A 22,751-nucleotide genomic window follows, 5' to 3' on the forward strand; every position below is an offset into this window, starting at 1 on the left:
GGTTCTCGCAACGCGAACAATGGCAACGCCTCAGGTGACCTCCGTGACCTACTCACCAACAATCGCGGAGGGGATCTCCGAGAACATCTCAACAACGGGAGGCCCGGGGACCTTCGAGATCAACTCAACAATGGAGGAGACCTTCGAGACCAACTCAACAATGGAGGAGACCTCCGAGATCAACCCCGCGATGGGGGGGGGGCGAACCAAGTCATGAGCCTCCAGGCAACCATTCAGCAAGCAGTGACGGCGGCACTAAACCAAGTGGCGGTGGGACTGCAAGGCCAAGTGCCCCCGCCGCGGCCTCGGGAAATCGAGGTAGAGTCCCCACGGAGAGTGGATGCCCAGGACGCAACCCGTGCCGCGAGGGACGCAGGGCGTCGCACTAGGACTGGGGGCCCGGGAGAGGGCACCCAAAGAAGCGGACCGGCCGGACAGCAACCTAGGCCCTCCCGCTCCGCCTTAGAACGGTTGGGACACGGGGCGCCCGCTCGGCAAAGGCCAGAATCGCGTGCCGAGGGGTCTTCCGCTAAAGGCCCTCGCCGACACGAGGAACGAGAAGCGGAGAGATCGCCCATAGAAAGGATGGGCGAGTCTCGTGGGCCGGCCCCGCGCCGCCACGGTCTTGAGTCGGCCCCGCGTCGACACTCCGAAGAGCGACGCTTCGACGAACCGGCCCCGCGTCGGCACTCGGCGGAGCGACGCGTGGATGAGCCGGCTCCGCGTCGGCACTCAGCGGGCGAACGACGCGTTGGTGAGCGGGTTCCACATCGACGCTTGGATGGACAAAACGTCGAGGAACCAGCTCCGCGTCGACATTCAGATGGACGACACGAACTAGCCCCACACATGGAGGAGCGGCAGCCGGCCCCGCGCCGGCACCCGGATGAATCAGCCCTGGTTGAAAGGCTGCAGAGAAGGATCGAGGAGTTAGCAAGAAGGGTGGAGGCACGGGAGCAGTCGCCGGAACCCGAGGTACGAATGGCGGCACCATTCTCCCCAAGCATCATGGACGTACCTCTGCCGAGGGACTTCAGGTTACCCGCCATCAAGGCATACACAGGAGCCACTGACCCACGTGTCCACATGACTAGGTACAAGGCTACTATGGTAATGATTGGGGCAGGGGACGCCATCATGTGCCGAGCGTTCTTGTCCACCCTGGATGGAACGGCCCAAGATTGGTTCAACACAATCCCAGACGGGTCGATCCAAAATTTTGGAGAGTTGTCCAAAAGCTTCCTGACATACTTCTCTGGTAGCATACAGCGTAAGAAACCATTCTCTCACCTGTGCGTAGTAAAGCAGGATAGAGGCGAAAGCCTCAAGGACTTCCTGATCAAGTGGAAAAAGGAAGTCAATAATGTCTATGACTTCGACTCCAAGGCGGCAATCCCTATATTCATCCATGCCTTGAGATCGGGGTACTTTCACAAGCAACTGAATGCCCACCACCCCCGTTCCTACGAAGATTTGATGAGGACGGCTAGCCGCTATGCCGAAGCAGAAGACGTCGACAGGAAAAAGAAAGATGAGGAGGACGGCAGGAAAAACGGGAAACCTGGGAAAGCTGGTCCGTCCAGCCAGGCACCACGTTCGAACCACCCGGCTGCAGGGAAGGGCCGGGACCATGAACGGCCTCGCCTGGTTCCCCTGCGTAACCTAACTCCTCTTACCCATCCCGTTAGCGTCATCCTAAAACAGGCTGAGGAGATGGGAATAGTCGAGTTCCCACCGGAATGCATGAAAGTCTCCCCAAAAGGAGACCAAGCAAAGTACTGCAGGTTCCATAGGCAACCCGGGCACGACACGGACGAATGTAACGTGCTAAAGAGACAAATAGAAGAACTCATCCAGCAGGGCTACTTTCGGCATTTTGTCAAGCGATCCAAGCAGCAGCAACAGCCGCAGCGCGACCCATCGAAAAATCCACCAAAAAATGTCTGGAGGAAGGAGGATGGCGCCGAGCCATCCACCTCGAACGCCAGGAAAAGAGACCACGACCAGATATCGGAGCAGGATGATAGCGAGAAGGAAACCGAGATGGCGCCCAGACGACAAAAGAAACACACCATACATTTCATCTATGGTGGACCAGCTGGCGGCGACACACCCACAGAGAGGAGGAAGTGGAGCAGGCAGCTGTACGTGGGAGAAGTGGTGAGTCTTCCCAAAGGGAAGAAGCAGAGGCGGGAGGCCATCACTTTCTCTGACGAGGACCTCCCCGAGGGCCCCTTACCCCATCGCGACGCACTAGTGATTAAGATGGACATTAATGATATGATCGTACATCGCATCTTGGTCTACACGGGAAGCTCGGTTAACGTGATGTACTACGACGCCTTCACCAAGTTGGGGCTACCTAGAGGCCAGCTCAAAGAGGTACGAACTCCATTGTTTGGGTTTACTGGGGATTCCGTGGAAACAGAAGGGTCGGTGACCCTGCCCGTGGAGATAGGCACGAGCCCCAACATTCGCAAGATGGACATGGAGTTCATCGTGGTAAGGCTCACTTATGCGCACAACATCATACTGGGGAGGCCAGCACTAGAGGACCTCAAGGCCATAATATCAGTGGAACACTTGTGCATGAAGTTCCCCACTCCGAATGGGATAGGAGTCGTCAGAGGTGACCGACGGGCAGCCCGCAGTTGCTACGTGAAGGCATGCAAGAAGATTGGCAGCAAGGACTTACAGGTCCACACGATCGCGGAGAAAATTTTCAAAGAAGAAGAGGCCTGGACCCGCGCCGAGCCCGTGTCAGAGACAGAAGACATAGTTCTCGATCCCTCCAGACCAGACCGAGTGGTGAAGATCGGCACAGGCTTAAGCCCAGAGCTAAGGGCCCAAATTCGCCGTTCTCACACGGTGTTCGCATGGGGGCCAGAGGACATGCCGGGCATAGATCGAAGGATCATAACCCACAAGCTCGCGGTCGACCCCAGCGGAAAACCAGTGCATCAGCGAAAAAGGTATATGTCGGCAGAACGAAGAGAGTTCGTGAAAAAGGAGGTGACCGCATTACTCAACGTAGGGCACATCAAGGAAATTTACTACCCACAGTGGCTGAGCAACGTAGTCTTAGCTCCCAAAGGATCGACATGGAGGATGTGCGTGGACTACACGGACCTCAATAGGGCATGCCTTATGGACCGTTTTCCACTACCCAATATAGATCAATTGGTGGATGAGACGGCAGGATGTGAACTCATGAGCTTCATGGACGCCTTCCGTGGGTACCATCAGATATCCATGCATGAGGAGGACGCAGAGAAGACCGCCTTCACCACTCCCGAAGGGATATTCTGCTACTTGGTCATGCCGTTCGGATTGAAGAATGCCGGGGCGACAAACACTCGCATGGTGGCAAAGCTGTTCAAGTCAGTACTGGGACGAAACATGGAAGCGTACGTGGACGACATGATCGTCAAAAGTCGCAAGGCCACTTCCCATGCCGAGGATCTCAGCGAGGTATTTTCCATTATGAAAAAATTTAATTTGCGCTTGAACCCAAAAAAAAATGCACCTTCGCCGTTGATGGGGGCAAATTTTTGGGCTTCATGGTCACCAGGAACGGCATTGAGCCGAATCCAGAAAAAGTAAGGACTATCCTTGACATGGAGCCTCCGCGGTCCATAAAGGAAGTCCAGAGACTCAACGGGCGTCTGGCGGCCTTAGGCCGTTTTCTATTGAAATCGGCTGAACATTCCCTCCCCTTCTTCCAAATCTTGAAAAAGAGCAAAGGGTTCGAGTGGACGCCGGCCTGTCAGATGGCCTTCGAAGAGTTGAAAAAATACTTGTTGTCCCCGCCCCTGCTAGCAAAGCTAGAGGCAGGTGAAACCCTAATCCTGTACTTGGGCGTATCACAGGGTGCGATCAGCTCCGTGCTGGTCAAAGAAGAAGGAGGGACTCAGCGTCCCATCTACTACGTAAGCAAAGCCCTTCACGACGCGGAGCTCCGGTACAGTGTGTTGGAGAAAACAGTATTTGCCATAGTCACTTCATCAAAAAGGTTAGCTCACTACTTCCAAGCTCACCCCATCCACGTACTCTCACATCAGCCGTTGGGAAGCTTCCTACGGAACACTAACAGCTCCGCCAGGATGGCACGGTGGGCCATGCACCTCAGTCAGTTTGACATAGATTTTAAACTGAGGCCCGCCATCAAAGGCCAAGCTCTTGTAGACTTTATAGTAGAGTGCAGAGCTCGGGAAGTAACGGATCAAGTAGAAACTGAAGATGGAGGGTGGTGGACTTTGTCCACAGACGGCTCTTCCAACAGCAAAGGCTGCGGCGGCGGCGTGGTGCTCGTCACTCTGGAGGGATTCCGCGCCTACTATGCCATCCGATTCCACTTCAAGTTGTCTAACAATGAGGCGGAGTACGAGGCCCTCCTCAATGGACTGCGATTGGCGGCGGGACTACGAGCTGAAAAGGTCCGAATTCGATGCTACTCCAAGCTGGTTGTCAGCCAGGTGTCCGGGGAGTATGAAGCCAACGAAGGGAGCATGCAGAAATACAGAGACGCGGTGTTGAGAACCTTGCGCGAATTCGAGGGATATGAGATACACCAAGTACCGAGAGAGCAGAACGCCGACGCCGACATGCTCTCAAAGCTAAGTACCGGAGTCCCCAGCCACATTAGGAAGATCGCTCGACTAGAAGACCTCGAGACTTCAAGTATTGACGTCTCGTGGGTCTTCCCTGTGCAGACTAGGGAGCCATGTTGGATTGATCATATCAAGCGATACAAGGCAGATGGCACCCTACCACAAGACGAGGCAGACGCCAAGGTAACGAAGTTACGGGCACCTAGCTACGTTGTCTCGGGCGATAAGTTGTACAAACGCTCCTACAACGGCACGTTACTCAGGTGTCTATATCCAGATGAAGCGAAGTTGGTGATAAAAGAAGTCCACGAGGGAGTATGCTCCGCGCACCAAGGGGCGTACACCATTGCGCGCCGCATCATGCTACAAGGGTATTTTTGGCCCAAAATGCTGAGGGATTGCGCCGAATATACAAAGCGATGTCCCAAGTGCCAAGAATTCCAAGCACTGCCGGGTCGACCTGCGACGAACTACACCCCGGTAAGCACCGCGATTCCTTTTTCAAGATGGGGAATTGACCTGGTAGGGGCCCTTCCCACGGGGACTGGAAGCAGGAAGTACATCATCGTGGCCATTGACTATTTCACGAAATGGGTGGAGGCCGAGCCCCTAGCGAGCATCACTGCAGCAAGGTGCAAGAGGTTTGTCGAGAAAAACATCCTGTATCGTTTCGGTATCCCCCTCCAGGTAATCACAGACAATGGTCGTCAGTTCGAGGCACGAGAATTTTCAAAATTCTTAGCAGGATGGGGCGTTAAGCATAGCCAGGTAGCGGTATCTTATCCTCAGGCGAATGGGCAAGTGGAGAATGCGAATAGAACCATCCTCGACGGCCTCAAGAAAAAGCTAGAAGTAGCCGACGGAGCCTGGGTGGAGGAACTCGATGGCATCCTCTGGGCCTATCGCACGACACCAAGAAAGGGCCACCGGAGAAACCCCGTTCGCGCTCGCCTATGGATTTGAAGCTCGGGCCCCGGTGGAAGTAATCATACCTAGTAGAAGGGTGGAGGAATTCGAGTCAGAACAAAATGAACTCCACCAAAGGGTGGATCTAAACTTCTTGGATGAAAAGAGGGAGGCGGCATTCTGCAAGATGGAGAACTATGGTCGTCAACTAAAGTCCTACCACGATGCAAAAGTCCGACCCCGTTACTTCAAAGTCGGCGACCTTGTGCTGCGAAGAAGGGAAGCCAGCCAACCCCTTGAAGGGGGAAAATTCGCAAAAAAATGGGAGGGGCCTTACGTCATGGAGGAAGTCGTTCGTCTAGGGACATACAAGTTAAGAACTACAGGGGGAGGAATGATCGATCGGGTATGGAACTCGGAACATTTGATCAAATACTTTCCTTAAAAACCTTGTAGTAGCAATCATTAGAATTAGTGCTTGGCAATCGCGGTCCGTCCGCTTTACACACTAAAAGTCCTGGGAAATAACATCTTACTTTCATGGTCCGTCCATGTTACTTAATAAAACAAGCTCGTTATCATCTTTTACAAAAATTTTCGAAGTAATATCTCGTGCTCGTGGTCCGCCCACGTTAAAAAATAAAAAATTAAAAATTAAAAAAAAAAAAAAAAAAAAAAAAAAAACCCAAGTGGCCGAGGTGGCCGAGGCGCACGCCTCGGCCACAGGCATCGGCCACGCCTCGGCCACTCGGCCGAGGCGCATGCCTCGGCCAAGTGGCCGAGACGCATGCCTCGGCCACGGGCCGAGGCCGAGGCCGAGACCAAAAAAAAAAAAATAAATAAAAAAATAAAAAAATAATAATAATAATAATAATAATAATAATAATAAAATTAAAAAAAATTATAACAACATGTTTATTCCGAAGTAACTAGTTTATTTCGAATATTCTAAAAATAATAGCAAGTTGTTCAAAAACAGGAAGCGAATTGTTCAACGACATAACCAGAAAGCAAGGGAAAATCTCAAAGACTACAAACTACTCATGATCCGAGAGCTCCTCAATCATAATCTGATCCAGTGGAACATTGGGACGTTCCTAGTGTCGATGCCATGAAACTCGTCCACCAGAGAATCCTCCCGAGCATCCGTGACATCATCAGTGGATTCATTCTCAGCATCAGGATCCGGATTCTTCTCTATCACAGACAAGCCAAGGGACACGGGGTCAAAATTTGGAACCTTCTCCCTCAGCACTGAAAAGATCTCATGTTGCTTCGTGTACCGCCCAATATTAAAAGCCACCTGTGCCTCAGCCTCGACCGCCTCTTGGCCAGCCCTAGTCTTGAGGAACTCTCGGATAGCCTCAGGAATGCACATAAAGTGCATCGCGTCCTCCCTAAACTCGGCGGAACTCTTATAGACCTCCACAGCCCGGCCGAGGGCGTCGGCATGGCCAGCACGGGTCCTCTCGTGGTCCTCCCGCTCCTTCACAATGGCAAGTTTAGCCGCTTCGTGCTCCTTCCTTAGGGCCTCAAGCTCGCCCTCCATCTTGCTTATAGCCTCCGCCCGAGCCAACAATGCTTGGTGTTCCTTCCTTAGCGCCCCGAGCTCGCCTTCCATCTTGCTCAAGGCCCCTTCTCGGATCGATAGCAGGTCCTTGAGGCTCTTGTTGTCCGCGTCCCTAATTTTAACATCCTCAATGAGCGAGTCCATCACCCGCCCTCGTTGGGCATGAATGATCTGTCCCTCTAGCAGGGCCTGAAAGTAAACAAAGTAAGACACACGCCAGGGCAGAGAGGGAACATTAAGTATGAAAACACTAACCTCAAAACTGTGCCTGAGATAACGCTCTTGCAGCATGTTGACATCCATGGCTACAAGGTGTTCCAAGTCCGCAGGAGGAGCGATACGGGCGGCATACTCAACCGCATCAAGACTCTTATTTATTAACGACGCTCCGGGTGGCACGTCCATTCCCAGTCGAATCAAGTTGGTCCGAACACGCGAGCCGGACTCAGTAGAAGTATCTCCTCGCACCTCGGGGGGTTGAGGGGAAAAGGTAACGGCCGTGGGCGTCCGAGCCGATGGAGGCTGCGTCACCCCCTCGTCAACCTCGGTTGGAATAGGCACACGCACCTTCGGGGCGACCTTTTTTGGGGTAGGCGTACGCTCAACGTCCTTGGATGGATTTGGCGTGCGTGCCGGCGGAGGCGGCATCACCTCCGTGGCCTCGGCTTGACTCTTCTTTCCTCTCTCCACCTTGCTCTTCTTAGGGGGGGGATCCGGCCGCGACAAGTATCGGCTAGTCCTCGAAGATGAAGACATGGTACCTGCAATAAAAAGGAGACAAGTTAGAGTTAGTGGTTGACGAATAAAATACTGAGTGGTAACTGAAGAGTACCCGTGGGCAAAAAAACAGCCGGATGAGTCCTCACGAAGCCTAAGCCCGCGAGCTTCCACTCGGTAGTATAATCAACGATCGATAAGAGACCATCCCCCAGTAAATCATCTACATCTCGGCGGAGGGAGGGACTCATGTCAAGAGTAGGAGGGCAACGTAAATGGGATCCCCACGTGACACGAAACGGAAACGGACGACTCACAAGAGTGACAAAGACATATTTGGGTTTCCAATCCTTGTTATAAGTAGGACGGTCCTCAAAGAGTTTGAAACGTGGCCTGCTCGAAATCTGGACGAATCCTTTACCCTCCTGAGAAGCCCTACCAACTATGAACAGAGCCTGGAAAAGATCTAGCGTGGGCTCTATCCCTTTGTCCTTACATATAGCAAGAAAGCCCGCAATTACCTGGTGACCATTGGGAACTAGCTGGCCGGGGACTATCTCATAGTGGTTCATAAAATCTACCACAAACCTATGGAGGGGAAACCGCAGCCCAACCTGTAGCGATAGAAGGTGGACCCCAAAATACTTATCCGTGGGTGGGTCGGTGATATTACCCCGAGGCTCAGGAGGGAGAGTCAGAACGTCAAGACTAAGGAGGCGTCTAATATCATCCAAATCCCGTTCCCCTAATTGAGGCTGTATGGACAAGACAAGGGACTTATCAAGAACAGAATAGGAGGCCTTGCGTTTTTTCTTCTTTTTCATTTGGGGCTTAGGTGTAGGCGAGTCAGCAGCAAATGGAAGAGGGGGAAAATTTTCGAACAGAGGGGAATCATCATATTCCTCATCAAAATCAAGTTCAACATCAATCAAGGGAGTGACATCCATTATGAAGCCAAAGACACTAAACTCACCTCGGTTACGGATGACTTGGGTACAAAAACTGCCTGTCAGGAAAAGAGCGTGTCAAAAAAAAAAAAAAAAAAAAAAAAAAAAAAGGCCGAGGCACACGCCTCGGCCAAGGGGCTGAGGCGACGCCTCGGCCACAGGCTGAGGCAGCGCCTCGGCCCCGATCAAAAAAAATAAATAAATAAAATACATGCATAAATACGTTGTAAAATAAATTACAAAATAATAATAACAGCGGAGACTTACAGAGCTGTGGCAGAAGTTGTTGAAGAAGTGCTCTCAAACTGCTCAGAGAGACAGGGGTTTATATTGGAGAGGAGGTTGAGATAAAAAAGTTAAGTGAAGCAGGAAAGGATTGAGAAAGCACAAATCAGGGATTTGGAAGGCAAGTTAGGGATTTGGAAAACAAACCAAATCAAAAGAATTCTACAGAGGATCAAATAAAAAATCCTAAATCAAGCAGGATCCTGCACAAGATCAAAAGAAATTCAGCTTGACTCCAAGTCAACTCAAACACATCCGTTGACTCAGGAGTATGGGGACTGGTGACAGGATAATTGGGCTGGCACCCGACCCGGATCACAAATGGGCCTTGACTCAGCATATGGGCATTGACTCAACATCACATGGGAACCCAACGGGCAGAACTCCAACGGTCAGGAATTCCAACAGGTGCCGTTGTTACTACCATTGAAGCCAGCATTGAAGCCCCCATTGATGAGAGAGAATTAAAGGCTAGGCTCCCACTTATGTCCCACGTTGTTACCGTTAGGACTCTAAGTATAAATAGGGCTCTCCTCATCTAGTAGAGGACACACTGTACTTTCTATACTGAGACAAAAGGCAATACAACTATTGTTACGTCTATTGTTACTTCATCACATCATTTGTTATTCTAATATTATTACCGGTAACGTTTTTACCGTCAATTTTATATATATATATATATATATATATATATATATATATATATTCACATTGTAATTAAACTTATAACTCCAGTGTAGGGGATATGTTTAACTACCTTAAACCATTTCCATCTATGATCTGTAGAGGTAGCTGGAACTGGTTCAGGATCTTTGAATAAATGATTTCGGAGTTTCAAAACAGCATTTAATACTATATTAAAGTATCGACTAATAGTTTCCCCCGGCCTTTGAAAATTATTTTGAATGATCCTATTTTTTACGTGATGAGCAATAATATGTAAAATTATTGCTACTTGCTCATCAACAAGCATATTTCTTGTTGGCCTTAACCCTCCTATAGTTTATAACATTGCACACAACTTCACAAAAGCATGTCGATTCATCCTAAGTTGAGATATGCATTTTTCGTAACATATATTCTCGAGCCCCTAAAGTATTAATAATATAAGATTCCACTCGTTTTTTATTAGAACAAAAAATTGTCAAGGTTGACATCATCATTATTATAAACAATAAACTCACATAAGCACACATATCCAACCATACACGCAACACAGCTACACATCTTTTCCTTCTTTCAGTACGAGTTATTAAATGCAATCGAGCCATAACTGCAAATTTAATTTAAAACTTACAATAACTTATACAGATTACAATAACACTACTGTGATTAAAAAAAAAAAACAAAATAAACAATAACACTTTTGCAGCAAATATTATATATATATATATATATATATATATATATATATATATATATATATATATATATATATATATATAGTGAAAGGTTTCCGTGCGGTGAATGCTTCCAGTGCAGATGTGCGGTGGATTAATGTGCGTGAGATTTGTACTCAATGTGCGTGAGTGTTGTGCTTAATGTGCCTGAGATTTGTACTTAATGTGCGTGAATGTGTAAAATGCAGCAGAAAATATTGATGTCAACTTCTTCCCCATCCCCAGTAGCCATTTGCCCCCTCCCTGATGATGATGATGCGGAGGCGGGCTATGGTGGTTAAAAATTATGGGAATAATACAACAAAAATCCACACTTAGCTGCTGTGCAAATTTTACTGTGCGTGCGTCATTTATATAAACATTCAACTGCACTGAAGGTAGCTGATAATCCAGAATCCATGGCCAAATTGAAGGAAGAAGTAACAAGAAGTTTGGGCGTTAATGTGCGTGAGTTTCTGTTCTGCTTCCTTCTGAGCTCGTAATTCTGAAATACGCACGCACATTAAGCACAAATCTCACGCACATTAAACACAATACTCAGGCACATTAAGTACAAAACTCACGCATATTAACATGACGCACATTAAGTACAAATCTCAGGCACATTGAGTACAAATCTCACGCACATTAAGTATAAACCTCACACACATTAATTCACCGCACATCCGGACGGGAAGCAACAAACGCACCTGATTATGCTAGTATGATACCCGTGCGATGCACGGATCAAAATGTTAGCATTATTAAATTTATGTTTGTTTATTGTAAGATAATTATTTTTTTATATGGATATTACAATTTTTGTAGGATTTTAAATTTGGGATTTAAACATACTAAGTAATAAGCGTTAGTGTTATAAAATGAGAAATTATTTTAAATTACATATTATTAAAGACCTCTTTGTAAACTACATTAGTGGTTGAATAATCACTATTGCCTAACTCATTACATATCAAAATCTTGATTTCTCACTTTAGATGTGGCTACATATAACTGCCAGTGTACAAAAACTGGCTGAATAGCAATTCAAAATGAGATAACGTTTGTCTTTGACTTTTATTTATAATCATTGCATATGAAAGCAAGCATTAATGAAAATTGTCTTCTCTTAAACTTGAATGGCAATCTTGGATCTAATGGTGTCATAGCCATTCGAGGAACCAACACCCTAGTAATTTTACCAAAATCTATTTAGCTTGATTATAGTTAGGATATATATACACATAACTAATAGGCACCCCAATTGTTTAAACAATAAAAAATAAGCAACCCAATTTTATATTCAAATAGAATGAAATCCACAAATACATAAGCCCAAATCAAAACGCAAGCCCACAAACAAAACACCTAAAAACCTAAACTGGTCAGACATTCTTGCAGCTAAGCTCAAATCTCGCTGTGTCGTTTCTCTTATCTCTCTACCTTTCTGGAAACTTCACCAAACATAGATTACATATCTCCTTCAACCAATTTCATTTACCTAAATCTCGTTTTTGCCATTCCCATGTCTAACCATTAACTCGGTGATTTCTATCTATACTCTATCAAACGTTTCTAGAAAGTTCACCACAAATATATTCCCGGTCTCGAGTAACCCTTTCTCCTTCGGTCTCGATCTGGTTTTCTCGCAATTCCGTTCTTTAACCGATCAGTCATCTCCTTCAATGTAATCGGTTCACACATGCAGCAACTATCCAACAGGACCCACAACTTTTGAACACTGTGATCCGGGAGCTGGTGGTGGGGCTGTGGGAGATGTACGACGCGTTCGCGAGATCTTCGGGATTAAATCCGGGTACCGCGAGTTCTACTCTTTCAAACCGCTCCAAGGTAAAAATTAAATTTTACTGATTTAGCATATTTAAGTTAGGTCGTTATTTCTACACAAATCTATTTTTTTATTTTAAAAAAATTATAAACATGCAGTAATTTCCATTTCTAAAAATTCTAAGTATATGAACAGACACTGATATCCGAAGGATTATTTTTCTTCAAATCTATGTTCAGTCCAATTTTGTAGTTAATATGTCCCTGATGGATCAAATTTGGAACAAAATCAATAGTCCACTTTTAACTTATAATTAGTTTGTTATATATGCATGTTGCGAAAGAATACTGTGAGCAATTGGGTCTTGATGCATCATGCAATGCATAAAGTTGTTTGAGCAGTTCAGGTTATATGATGCATAAAGTTGTTTGAGCGAGTCGCCAGAACTCTAGGGGAAGCAACTGGAGCCATTGTCGCCTGAAGGAAGAGAGAAAGCAGCGATACTGGAAGGATCATTTCTGGAATTAACTCAAAAAACAACAATAAACAAATAAATAAATACTTGCATTGACCTTTGGTTACATTTTACACTGCTTTAGATGATAAGAACACCATTGCTTCAAAATTTGAATCGAGCCAGCCAGCCAGCCAGCCAACAAGCATCATGAAAGAGAACCCCACAAATATAATACCCTAAAAACTATCAATCAAACTTGACACTTATACACAGCATTCCCCTTTTACATATATATATTTTTTCCATGGATAAATGACTTCTACAATTTACAGAGCTATGTATAAATTATGTATCTTATATATTCATAGCAACTGTACTGTCGTGGAAGCCGAATGCACTGCAGCAGCAAGAAGAGCTGCTCCGATCCCCGATCCATCTTCGGTTACTGTAATGGTAACGTGGGACGAAACTTCTTCCCCTAATATCTCTGCCACTGCTTCATTCAAGTACTCTCTGAAAGAGGTGTAGCTTGTATACAACCCGCCTTCGATGGCCACCACCGTTCTTTTCATCCTGCTTGAGCTACTACCACTTCTCAATTTCCCACTGGCAATGCCGCCAGTTCCATCCCTCCCGATCTTCTTTAATATTCCCACGATACCTGCTGCAGCTAACCTAGCAGCTCGTCGAGTTACCACATCGCACACTTCCACTACTAGCTTCCGAAGTTTAAGAGGGACATCGGGTAACTAAAAGATGGAATACCAAAATTAAAAGGTAAGCAACATAAGCTAAATGTACACTAACTGTGATGCATATACATATTGCAATCTTAAATGCAAACACAGAATGATTCTACCTCCAGTATTTCTCCGAGAACTCTTGCTACTTCACTCAATTCAGGTGAATCATCATCGTGCATAGCAGCCATGAGGGGTGTCCTGAAATTACAAGTGGAAGAAATATAAAATTGAGGCAACAGAGTAGAGAATATTAAAAAGGAGGATACAACAGCTAGTATATGTTGTAATGAACATTAAAAGATCCCCACCCTTGCCTAAAGATACACTGTTGCAGTAACATCAGAATTAACAAAACAGTGGAAAAGAACCCACTACAAATTACACGTATGTTATAAATATGCAAAAGTTGAAAGGGTCATTCTTAGTATGGGAAAAATCCCCTCAAATTATTGTGTGGACCATAACAAAAAGTACATTTTTAATATACTAAATGTACATTATTTTTGTACTATATGTACATTATACAATATAATGTACACTCAGTACAAAATAATGTACATCCCCTGAATACAATGTACATTATTTTTGTACTGGATGTACATTATTTTTGTACTGAATGTACATTACTCTACAGTATACAAAATATGGTCCACACAATAATGATTGCCCTAATCCACATAACATGACCTTCATTTTGCTAATTACCCCTATGTCATGTATGGTAACGTTACCTTCATTTTACTAATTACCCCTACGTCATGTATGGCTTCACAAGGAAAGGCATCTCACAGGCCAATAGTAGATACCAAGCTGAAATTACACGTACTCTTGGTAACTAATGCACTTGAACTTGAAAAAGGGTTTGTGGTTTTTCTTTTTGTGTTTGTGTGTGGTTGATGATTGGGGGAGGGGTATTATTTTCTTTTTGTGTTTGTATGTGGTTGAGTGACTGGGGGAGGGGCAAGGGTCCAATATCTTATCAATATATATGACCATGTGAATAGAGTGAGGTGGGGAGAGAATAATACACTACAGGTTGAAAATAATATAGAACTGGATTTTACCTCAGCAGAAATGGCATTGCTAATTTGGAAGACACAGGTCCGAAAACATCAAACTCCTGTGACATTCTTAGAAGAACTCTTCTTACTATGTCCCCCAAATACATCCCTGAAATCATTTTCTCGAATCCCTACAAAACAAGATGAAGCAGGCGATCAGCAGAAAGCTCCCTGAGGAAAACCTTTAAAAAAAATACCAAATTCTACCTGATCATTAGGATTTGGGCTATCAGCATCCAAGTCACTGTCATATGATGTTCGTGGTAAATGAGATGACCAGAAGTTTCCCCATTCCATATTGACTACCTAATTAGCAGGAAACATAGAGATGCATGTAAAGAACAGTTCTCCATAATCTTATCATGTTCAGAAGAACAACAAGAAAGATGAGAGGAATACCATGCTTCCTGAAGTTGTTAAAAGGCCTTGGCATTTTATAATAGCATCTGCACGCTCCACATAACACGCATTAGTACCTGTCCCAAATATAACAGCTGCAACGGTGTCTTCATCATTATAATGTCCAAGAGCCAGTGTTGCCACTGTATCATTTATCTGTTCATGACAAAAAGCAAAAACAGCTGAAAACTAAATTCATAATTCTAAATAAGTAGTAAAATGGTCAGGATAAGAGTTCTATCTAAAATTGTCACATATCCAAATTCCTAATAGACACCAATTTTGAATAAAATCTATAAAAGAAAACTTTCTATTAATTAAAAAGAGCATTTCATCGTTGGTATAGTAAAATGTATCAGCAAATAGACTAGAAAATGATGACAGAAACATTAGAATATTTAAATCATTTTAGCTGTACTCTTGAAAGGAAACTACATCATAAGAACAGTAAGCTCACAAGATTATCAAAAATAAATTTTTCAGTAAAGGAGGTGAAAGCTATATATATATATATGTGTGTGTGTGTGTGTGTGTGTGTGTGTGTGTGTGTGTAGGATCTCATTCAGGTGAGAACATCTCTTAGCGTGAGAACATGCGAACTTATTCAGTAATGCACGGTAAGTTCTTCAAAAATGCACAATAACTACTCGAGCTGCGTGAGTACTACATGTGCATCTACTACACAAAAATGCACGGTAATTACTACACGAATGCACGGTGCATTCATATAGGAGTCACGGAACTGGAATAGTTATTGTGCATTCATGTAGAACTTACCGTGCATTATTGAAGAAGTCCGCATGTTTTCACCTGAAAATATATATATATATATATATATATATATATATATATATATATATATATATATATATAAAATAAGTTCCAATCCAAGTTACATCTCTAATTTATGTCCATTTTTTCTGTTAATGTTTTTATATATTATGTTATAAGAGTTGTACTATACAATTTCTTGGACAAAAATATCTCTACCGTTATAACCTCTGTAATATTTTTCCATTATTATTACCATGCACATCCATACACAATATCGTTTATTATATTTTTCAATATGGTAATAATGTGGGTTAACATTATATATTGGAGTAATATAAGAAATAAGCTTGATTTAATTTAAATTTTAATTAAATGTTACCATAATTATATTTAGTAGTTTATCATGTCTAAAATTCTTACTTTGATAATATTAATCATACCATAATTATTACTCAAATTATCAATTATACATTTAATATAATATATGAATTCTACAACTATAAATTTTTTAAAAAAATAATAATATACTATTATTTTTTAAAAATATTTAAATATAATTAACATTGAGTATTAATATTGGGCATATATTTTTGCTCATTGCGCATATAAAAAACTAGTGTGTGTGTGTGTGTGTGTGTGTGTGTCAAGGAGGTTTTAAAGTTTCAAAGAAGGTGGAAAACAGTGAATATAACATATAACACCATTGTGCAAGAGTATAAAATGTCAGTCTAGAATGCATCATGCAGGAAGAATAATAATTTAAAAAAAAAAAAAAATGACTCCAAATACTACATTATAGTGCATAAGATTTATTTGAAACATGGCAAGGAAGTTTGCATAAAATTGGCAAATAGTTCTACAAGGACACAATGTTACATTTCAACAAAGGCAGTAGAGAAGAATCTGAATTATGAATTTAATACTCATAACCTGTGCAAAAAATATTCTATAGAATATCATCACAGTAGATAACAAATAATTGTTACACTGTAAATTCTTACCAATGCTGCTACCCGAATATCTAGGCCCTTTCTAGAAAATGCTGCTTGTAGGCACTCAGAAACATTTCTTCCAACCTGATAAAAAGATAAATTTTAATAACCAATCCTTTCTAGAAAATGCTGCTTGTATGGAAATTCTGTTCAATGTGTGGCAAAAAAGAACAGGCAGGTTTGCCCGTCTGATGCCTTCATCATCCACCTGCCCCACATTTAAATATGTAATACAGAAATTCACAAAGAAAATATTATTGACATGTCATCCAAGACGGAGACAATAAATAATAAACCATCTGGACATTACACGAAATTGCAGTGAACATACATTAGAAACACTAATTTTGGAGGATATTTAGTTGAAGTGTTGAACACACTCATTTAAGGCCAAATTAATGATTCACTTATTATTTTCATCAATAAATATATCCACAATTGATTTTAAATGTTATGATGTAAAAAATAATAAATTATTAAACCAGAAGTATTAACAATTTTGAAACTACACATATTTATTAGTCACTAGTTGATAATTAGGACATTGGTTTCAAATTTTAATTTGTTGTGAACTTGTGATTCACCATACTTGCTAATAATATTGAATTATACATATATATTAGTTATAGTTGCTAGTAGATAATCATAATTAGGGTATTTGTTTCAAATGTTAACTTGTCATGACTCCCTTCTATTTGTTCACTAGTTAGTCATGAAATAATTTGAGCTTACTGCTAGTTTCACTCTTTATTGAGTGCTCTCAAATTTTAATGAATGAACAGTTTTAAGGTATCAATCCATAAATGAATAATGATTAAAATTATTAAATCATTTATCATACATAAAATCAAAAGTATATTTAACATATAACAGAGTGTCCTGTTTGTGTTATTTAACATTTATCTGATTGCTCAAAATATAACTGCAATTAATAAATTTACTTAAATAAATTATATAATTTTCAAACGAGTGCACAAGAAATTTGATAATAATCCAGTGCTAAAATAAATTAATAATTGAAAATTTTAGTTAAAATGTACATACAATATATATGTATGGATTTATGTAAGCATGCATTAGGCATTGCACAAACATTTATGTATCTTGTAATACAAGGCATTAATTGGTGTTTTTACCTATCACTAATTTGACATTATACCAGGCACTGCTCTTGAGGATATCCTATCACTTGATTAAACCTAACAAGGCCAAGATTAGGTTAGAAGCTTTTCTAGCCAACAATCCAATCTGTTAAGCCTTGTGAATTCAAATAATCATATTTTTCTTCAAAACAAACAAGGCAAAATTCAGGCCTGAAAAGCAAGAAAGTAGCATGCAAAAAATGTATGCATTGGGAAAATTGTTAACCTCACAAACTAAATTAGTCAATTTCTGCCAAGCACTTTGTGCTCAAATGGCATTAGTGACTTCTCCCATGTGGGAGGTCATGAGATTGAGCCTCAGTGGAAGCGTTATTGACTCTTTGTGTTTCATTAGGTTTGAAAAAGTATATTTGAACAGATACTACAATGTAATAGAGCCAGTAGTATTCAAAAAATTAGTCAATTTCTTTTATCAACATAATCCGGGCGGGCTAAATTCGTGCATAGGAAAACCAAAATGTATCATGCTATGCACTGACAAGGAAAGCTAGCTAGCTAAATAAATGATGATCGATTTCAGTAAAGAACTATTGTCAAACTAACCATGTCTTCAATTTCGAATCCTTGTGTCCACTTGATCAAGATGCCAGATGAGACAGAAGTTTGTTTGACAGGAAAAGAAAATGTGAAGCCAAGACTTCTGCCTTGTGAGTGTTCTGAGTCACTACTATCCCTTTCAATGAAATCCTTCAGCGATGATGCAATAAAATCGAAGAGATCCTGCATAACAAAACAAAATAGAAAGATGGGCACTATCAATTGCAAACTCTACATCAACAAAACCTACATGTTAATTTAGAAGTTAAGAAATAATATAGACAACAAAGTCAGCCACCTCGCTGGTGCCAGTCAATAAGTGTTGAGGAATTGGCTGCTGCTGTACATCGTGTCTGATAGTAGCAGACCTTTGACCACCTAATTGAACCCGCAAAACCCGAAAGTTGGTACCTCCAAGATCTAGAGCATAAAATGTTCCCTCCTCACTACTGCATGCAAACTCATAAAATCAATTTCCTGAGCAACAAAAACAAGCAAAACCAAATAAAAAAGATCCTACAGTAAATAAGATATCATGCATTGAAATGACACTACGCATATTTTCTCAACTATTGTTTTTTTTTTTAATCATAATTAGAAGCCCCATGTTACCCCCTTACTAGGGGCAATTGATATTGGAGCATGTCTAGTTAATACTTTTGAACATAGGTAGACAAGCTAAAGTGAAGTAAAATGACAAATTTATTACCAACTGCAGCAGTAAGCAGTTCAGTAAGTTTAAAGTCAAACTAATAGAATCAAGAATAATTGATTAATTGGCAACATAGCTCCAAAAGCTTCAACTACTCATACTCTTCAACCATTGATTTGTTTTCCGATATCAATCGTGTCGATAATTTAATATAAAAAGGGGAAAGGTAAGTCCCTTGCCATATATAACAAAGAAGGAGAATCAGTCTTCAATGTCAAATATCCAACACATGATAGAACAAAATACAATGCAATCTTATGTAGTTAGCACAAGAATTTTATTATTTTAATCAACCAAGAAAAATAAAAATCAGATATGACTGCTTCAACTCATGATTCTTCTAGAACCCAAGTTCATTAATCAGAAACCACCTTAATGGGGGTGGTTGCACTTGTAAACCTAGGCATTTACTAGAGGCTGACTCCAAAATGCATTTCCAAATACTGGCCACCAATAAGCTGACTCCAAAATGAAGCACAAAGCAGAATCTAAGTAACATTAAAACCGTCTAAAATTAAAAAGAATTACACCCAGAACAATAAAATATTCCATGTGCAAGAAGACTAAACAAAAGACAAAGTCAAACAAAATTTACTGCATAAAATTAAAATGGCAGAAAAAAGAACAGGACAACCACAGCCCCACAAAAATAAATAAGAAATAAACCTTTCAAAGAGGGGAGAGAATGAACAATGAGAGTCAAATTCTAGCAACTTAGAAAGACAAAGTGAATCAGATGCAATAAAAGAGTGACTGGGTCTTGAGAAAAAAACAGTACATGGTACAAAAGTGATAAAAATGTAAAAAACAAATCCTTCAGAATCAAGCACAAAACTTAATCTCAAAACGTGGATCTCAAAACCAGCTAAGCTGACTGGGTAAGAAAATTAAAGGGTCTATAGAAACATGCAGAAACCGCATAGAAACACCAACGAAAATGACAACAACAAAAAAAAACACACGCAAAAATCACCCAACATTAAATACGCAGTCATTCAATTCCCATTCCCCATTCCAATTGAGACATTTCATATCTTTTGGCTTTTACGAAAAGTATCCTACACTCCCAGCAATGAAGAACACGATCAGTTTCGGACACTAAAAATGAACACAAATTAAACAGTCACAGCTTCAATTACGTTAATGTGAATGCGTGCAATTAAATGCACAAGTATGTACCCATTGGGGAGTTTATCGACATATGTGAGCAACATCTTGAGCTTGCTCCCGCCTTCAGAGGCTAGGCCGGCGTGCATTTCGACGGCCATAGCGTCGACAACTTGCCGGAGCCGCCCAACAGGGGTGGCGCAGGCCTCCTCCAGCTCCTCCAGAACCCGCAACACCTTCCGCCACTTCTTCCTCCTCCGTACCCGTCTCCCCACCATCACTGTCGCCACCACACACGCCGCCACTGCACATCCCACTGCCAACCCCGCCGCCAACCGCCCCATAGTACGACTCCCCGTTCCTTCCCCTCTCTAGTCTCCACTCCCTCCCGCGCCGATAACTCTGCGTTGAGAGGCTAAACCAGTAATAACATCTCTCTAACCGACGGCGTTTAATCAAACCCCGTTTCAAAACTCCCTCCCTTTTCTCGGCGATTGAACCAAACGCGCCGTTTAACCGTACGGTTTGACCAAACACCGCCGTTACTCACCGACCACGATAATCGCGGGCGGGCGGTTAACCACACCTTCCCTATTCCCAAACGGTCAGAAACATGGTAATCTCCATCGAGAAGAAACTTTGAAACGGCGCGGAGACTCTCTCCGACAATCGGCGGCGATCAAACGGCGCCGTACGGACTTCCGGAGACGTAGACGCGGCGACGGTTGCCCGGAGAAAAGTTGAGCTGAGTAGGAGAAGAAGGGTCGGTCGGTGTTCTTTGGGTTTTGTACACAGTGGGAGGAGTGTTGGAAAGCGAACTGCGTAGTACTTATAGCACACGGGAAATGACGGATTTGCCCGCGGAGAACATCAGAAATGGCGGATTCGTCAGCTTTCGTTAAACGTGATTTGGTTTTGACCGTTTGCGGAAATGGGAATTTGCCAGATTGGATTTTGTCCCTCTGCGGTTTTCAAGATTGACATCAGAACTCCAAAATATTACGGTTTTGCCACTGCCCTTTTGTAGCACATGATAGCCAAGGACCAAGGTGGCTAGGCTAACTCCAACATTTCATTTCCATAAATTGAAAGGTGTGTAGCTGATTTAAATTGACTTGTTCCGATAATGACCGTTTCTTAGGAGTAGAAATATCAAATATGAATATGACAATTTAGTGTTTGTTGTATAGTTTTGATCTCTCTATGACTGCCGGTTAAATTTACTATTATCAACTATTTTTGGAGTGATATGTCAATATTTTTTAGATTTTTTTTTTTTGTAATATTGATTTCTTTTTGTATGAGTTGATTATAATTTTAATTTATTAATTGATATAATTTGAGGGTATTTATTTTTGGTAATTTATTGAAAATTAATTAAATTTAGTCCCCAATAATTAAAGATGCATCTTGTTTAATCATAAAATTGAAGTTTGAAAGTGTTATAAATTTTTTTTAGTACTAACTTTATTACTCTCTTTGTCTCATTTTACCTGTCATATTTACTATTTATTGGTCAACTCAATTTTTTTATTGCTTTTTAAAATAATTTTTAATTTTTAATTATTTTTTAATTTAATTTTTTTGTATAAGCGAACTCTTTCTTTATTGTTTATTTTTTAAAAATTTTTAAATTTAACTTTTTGTATTTAATAATACTTCTAATGTATTTTCTAAATATATAAATTTTGTATACTAGTACTAAACTTAATATTATAAAAATTTGAATTAAAAATAATTTTAATAAAGCCTTGTTAATCGAATCAGACTAACAAAATGGGACGAAGGGAGTACAATGCAATATTTGTCCATACATACTTTCTTAAAGTCTTAGATTAATAGATTATTGACTTATGGATGCAGAAGTTTAGCTCTTGACCTCGTGTGGTTAGGTTAAGTAGATTTACCCCTTCACAAAGAAGTCTTAGTTTAAGTATATTTATACTAGTACAAATTCATATCCATTTTCGATATTAACAAAGGCTAGTAAAAAGTTCTCCAAAAACTTTTTTTTTTTTTCTCAATTCAATATGTACACTTTGATAACTAATTTTCCACTCATCACTATTATTCATTTTGAACATATAATATACCAAATTAAACCTCTAATTTATGATAGCCCCATCCACTTTGACCTAACAAAAATCAAAAATGGACCCCATTCAAATTATACCTCAAGATATTCGCTTTAAGACCTTAGTCAAAAACAATGTCATTTTGTTTAAATTAGCGGGGCTTTTTTTTTTCCCTCTTGTTTGGTCCACAGTCACATTTGTAATAGGCACATAGTTTATTGAATGTAAATACATAATTTGTTAACTATAAATGTATCATGTTAAGTAATTTTAACATTCGCTAAGTTCATAAAACGTGAATTGTAGGTAAATAAGCTTAAAGCTAAAGATTCATAAATCGAGTGTTTGACATATAATCATTATTATGATATAGTTTTAATCTGGTTGAAAAAAGTTGCTAGGTGCCCGTGTATATATTTTTTAAAAATATGTTTAAATATTTTAAATTTTTTAAGACTTGATAATTATAAACTATTTAATATTTTAATAATTAATACTAAAAGTCTAAAATATTAAATATTAACC

General features: G+C 41.5%; 1 protein-coding gene across 1 annotated transcript; it reads right to left on the reverse strand.

Moving 5' to 3' along the window:
• Positions 1-12,744: 12,744 nt before the first annotated feature.
• On the reverse strand, positions 12,745-20,953 carry LOC109160363 (hexokinase-3-like). The gene is made up of 9 exons (XM_019308696.1): positions 20,224-20,953; positions 18,631-18,781; positions 18,339-18,515; positions 16,642-16,716; positions 14,867-15,022; positions 14,675-14,773; positions 14,471-14,598; positions 13,523-13,604; positions 12,745-13,412 (listed from the first exon to the last, which is right to left on the reverse strand). The coding sequence occupies exons 1-9, from the start codon at positions 20,493-20,495 to the stop codon at positions 13,026-13,028; spliced, it is 1,527 nt and encodes a 508-aa protein (XP_019164241.1). The 5' UTR covers positions 20,496-20,953; the 3' UTR covers positions 12,745-13,025.
• Between the last annotated feature and the right edge of the window lie 1,798 nt (positions 20,954-22,751).

This window comes from Ipomoea nil, unplaced genomic scaffold (genome assembly GCF_001879475.1).
Source record: "Ipomoea nil cultivar Tokyo-kokei standard unplaced genomic scaffold, Asagao_1.1 scaffold2845, whole genome shotgun sequence".
NCBI classification, from domain to species: domain Eukaryota; kingdom Viridiplantae; phylum Streptophyta; class Magnoliopsida; order Solanales; family Convolvulaceae; genus Ipomoea; species Ipomoea nil.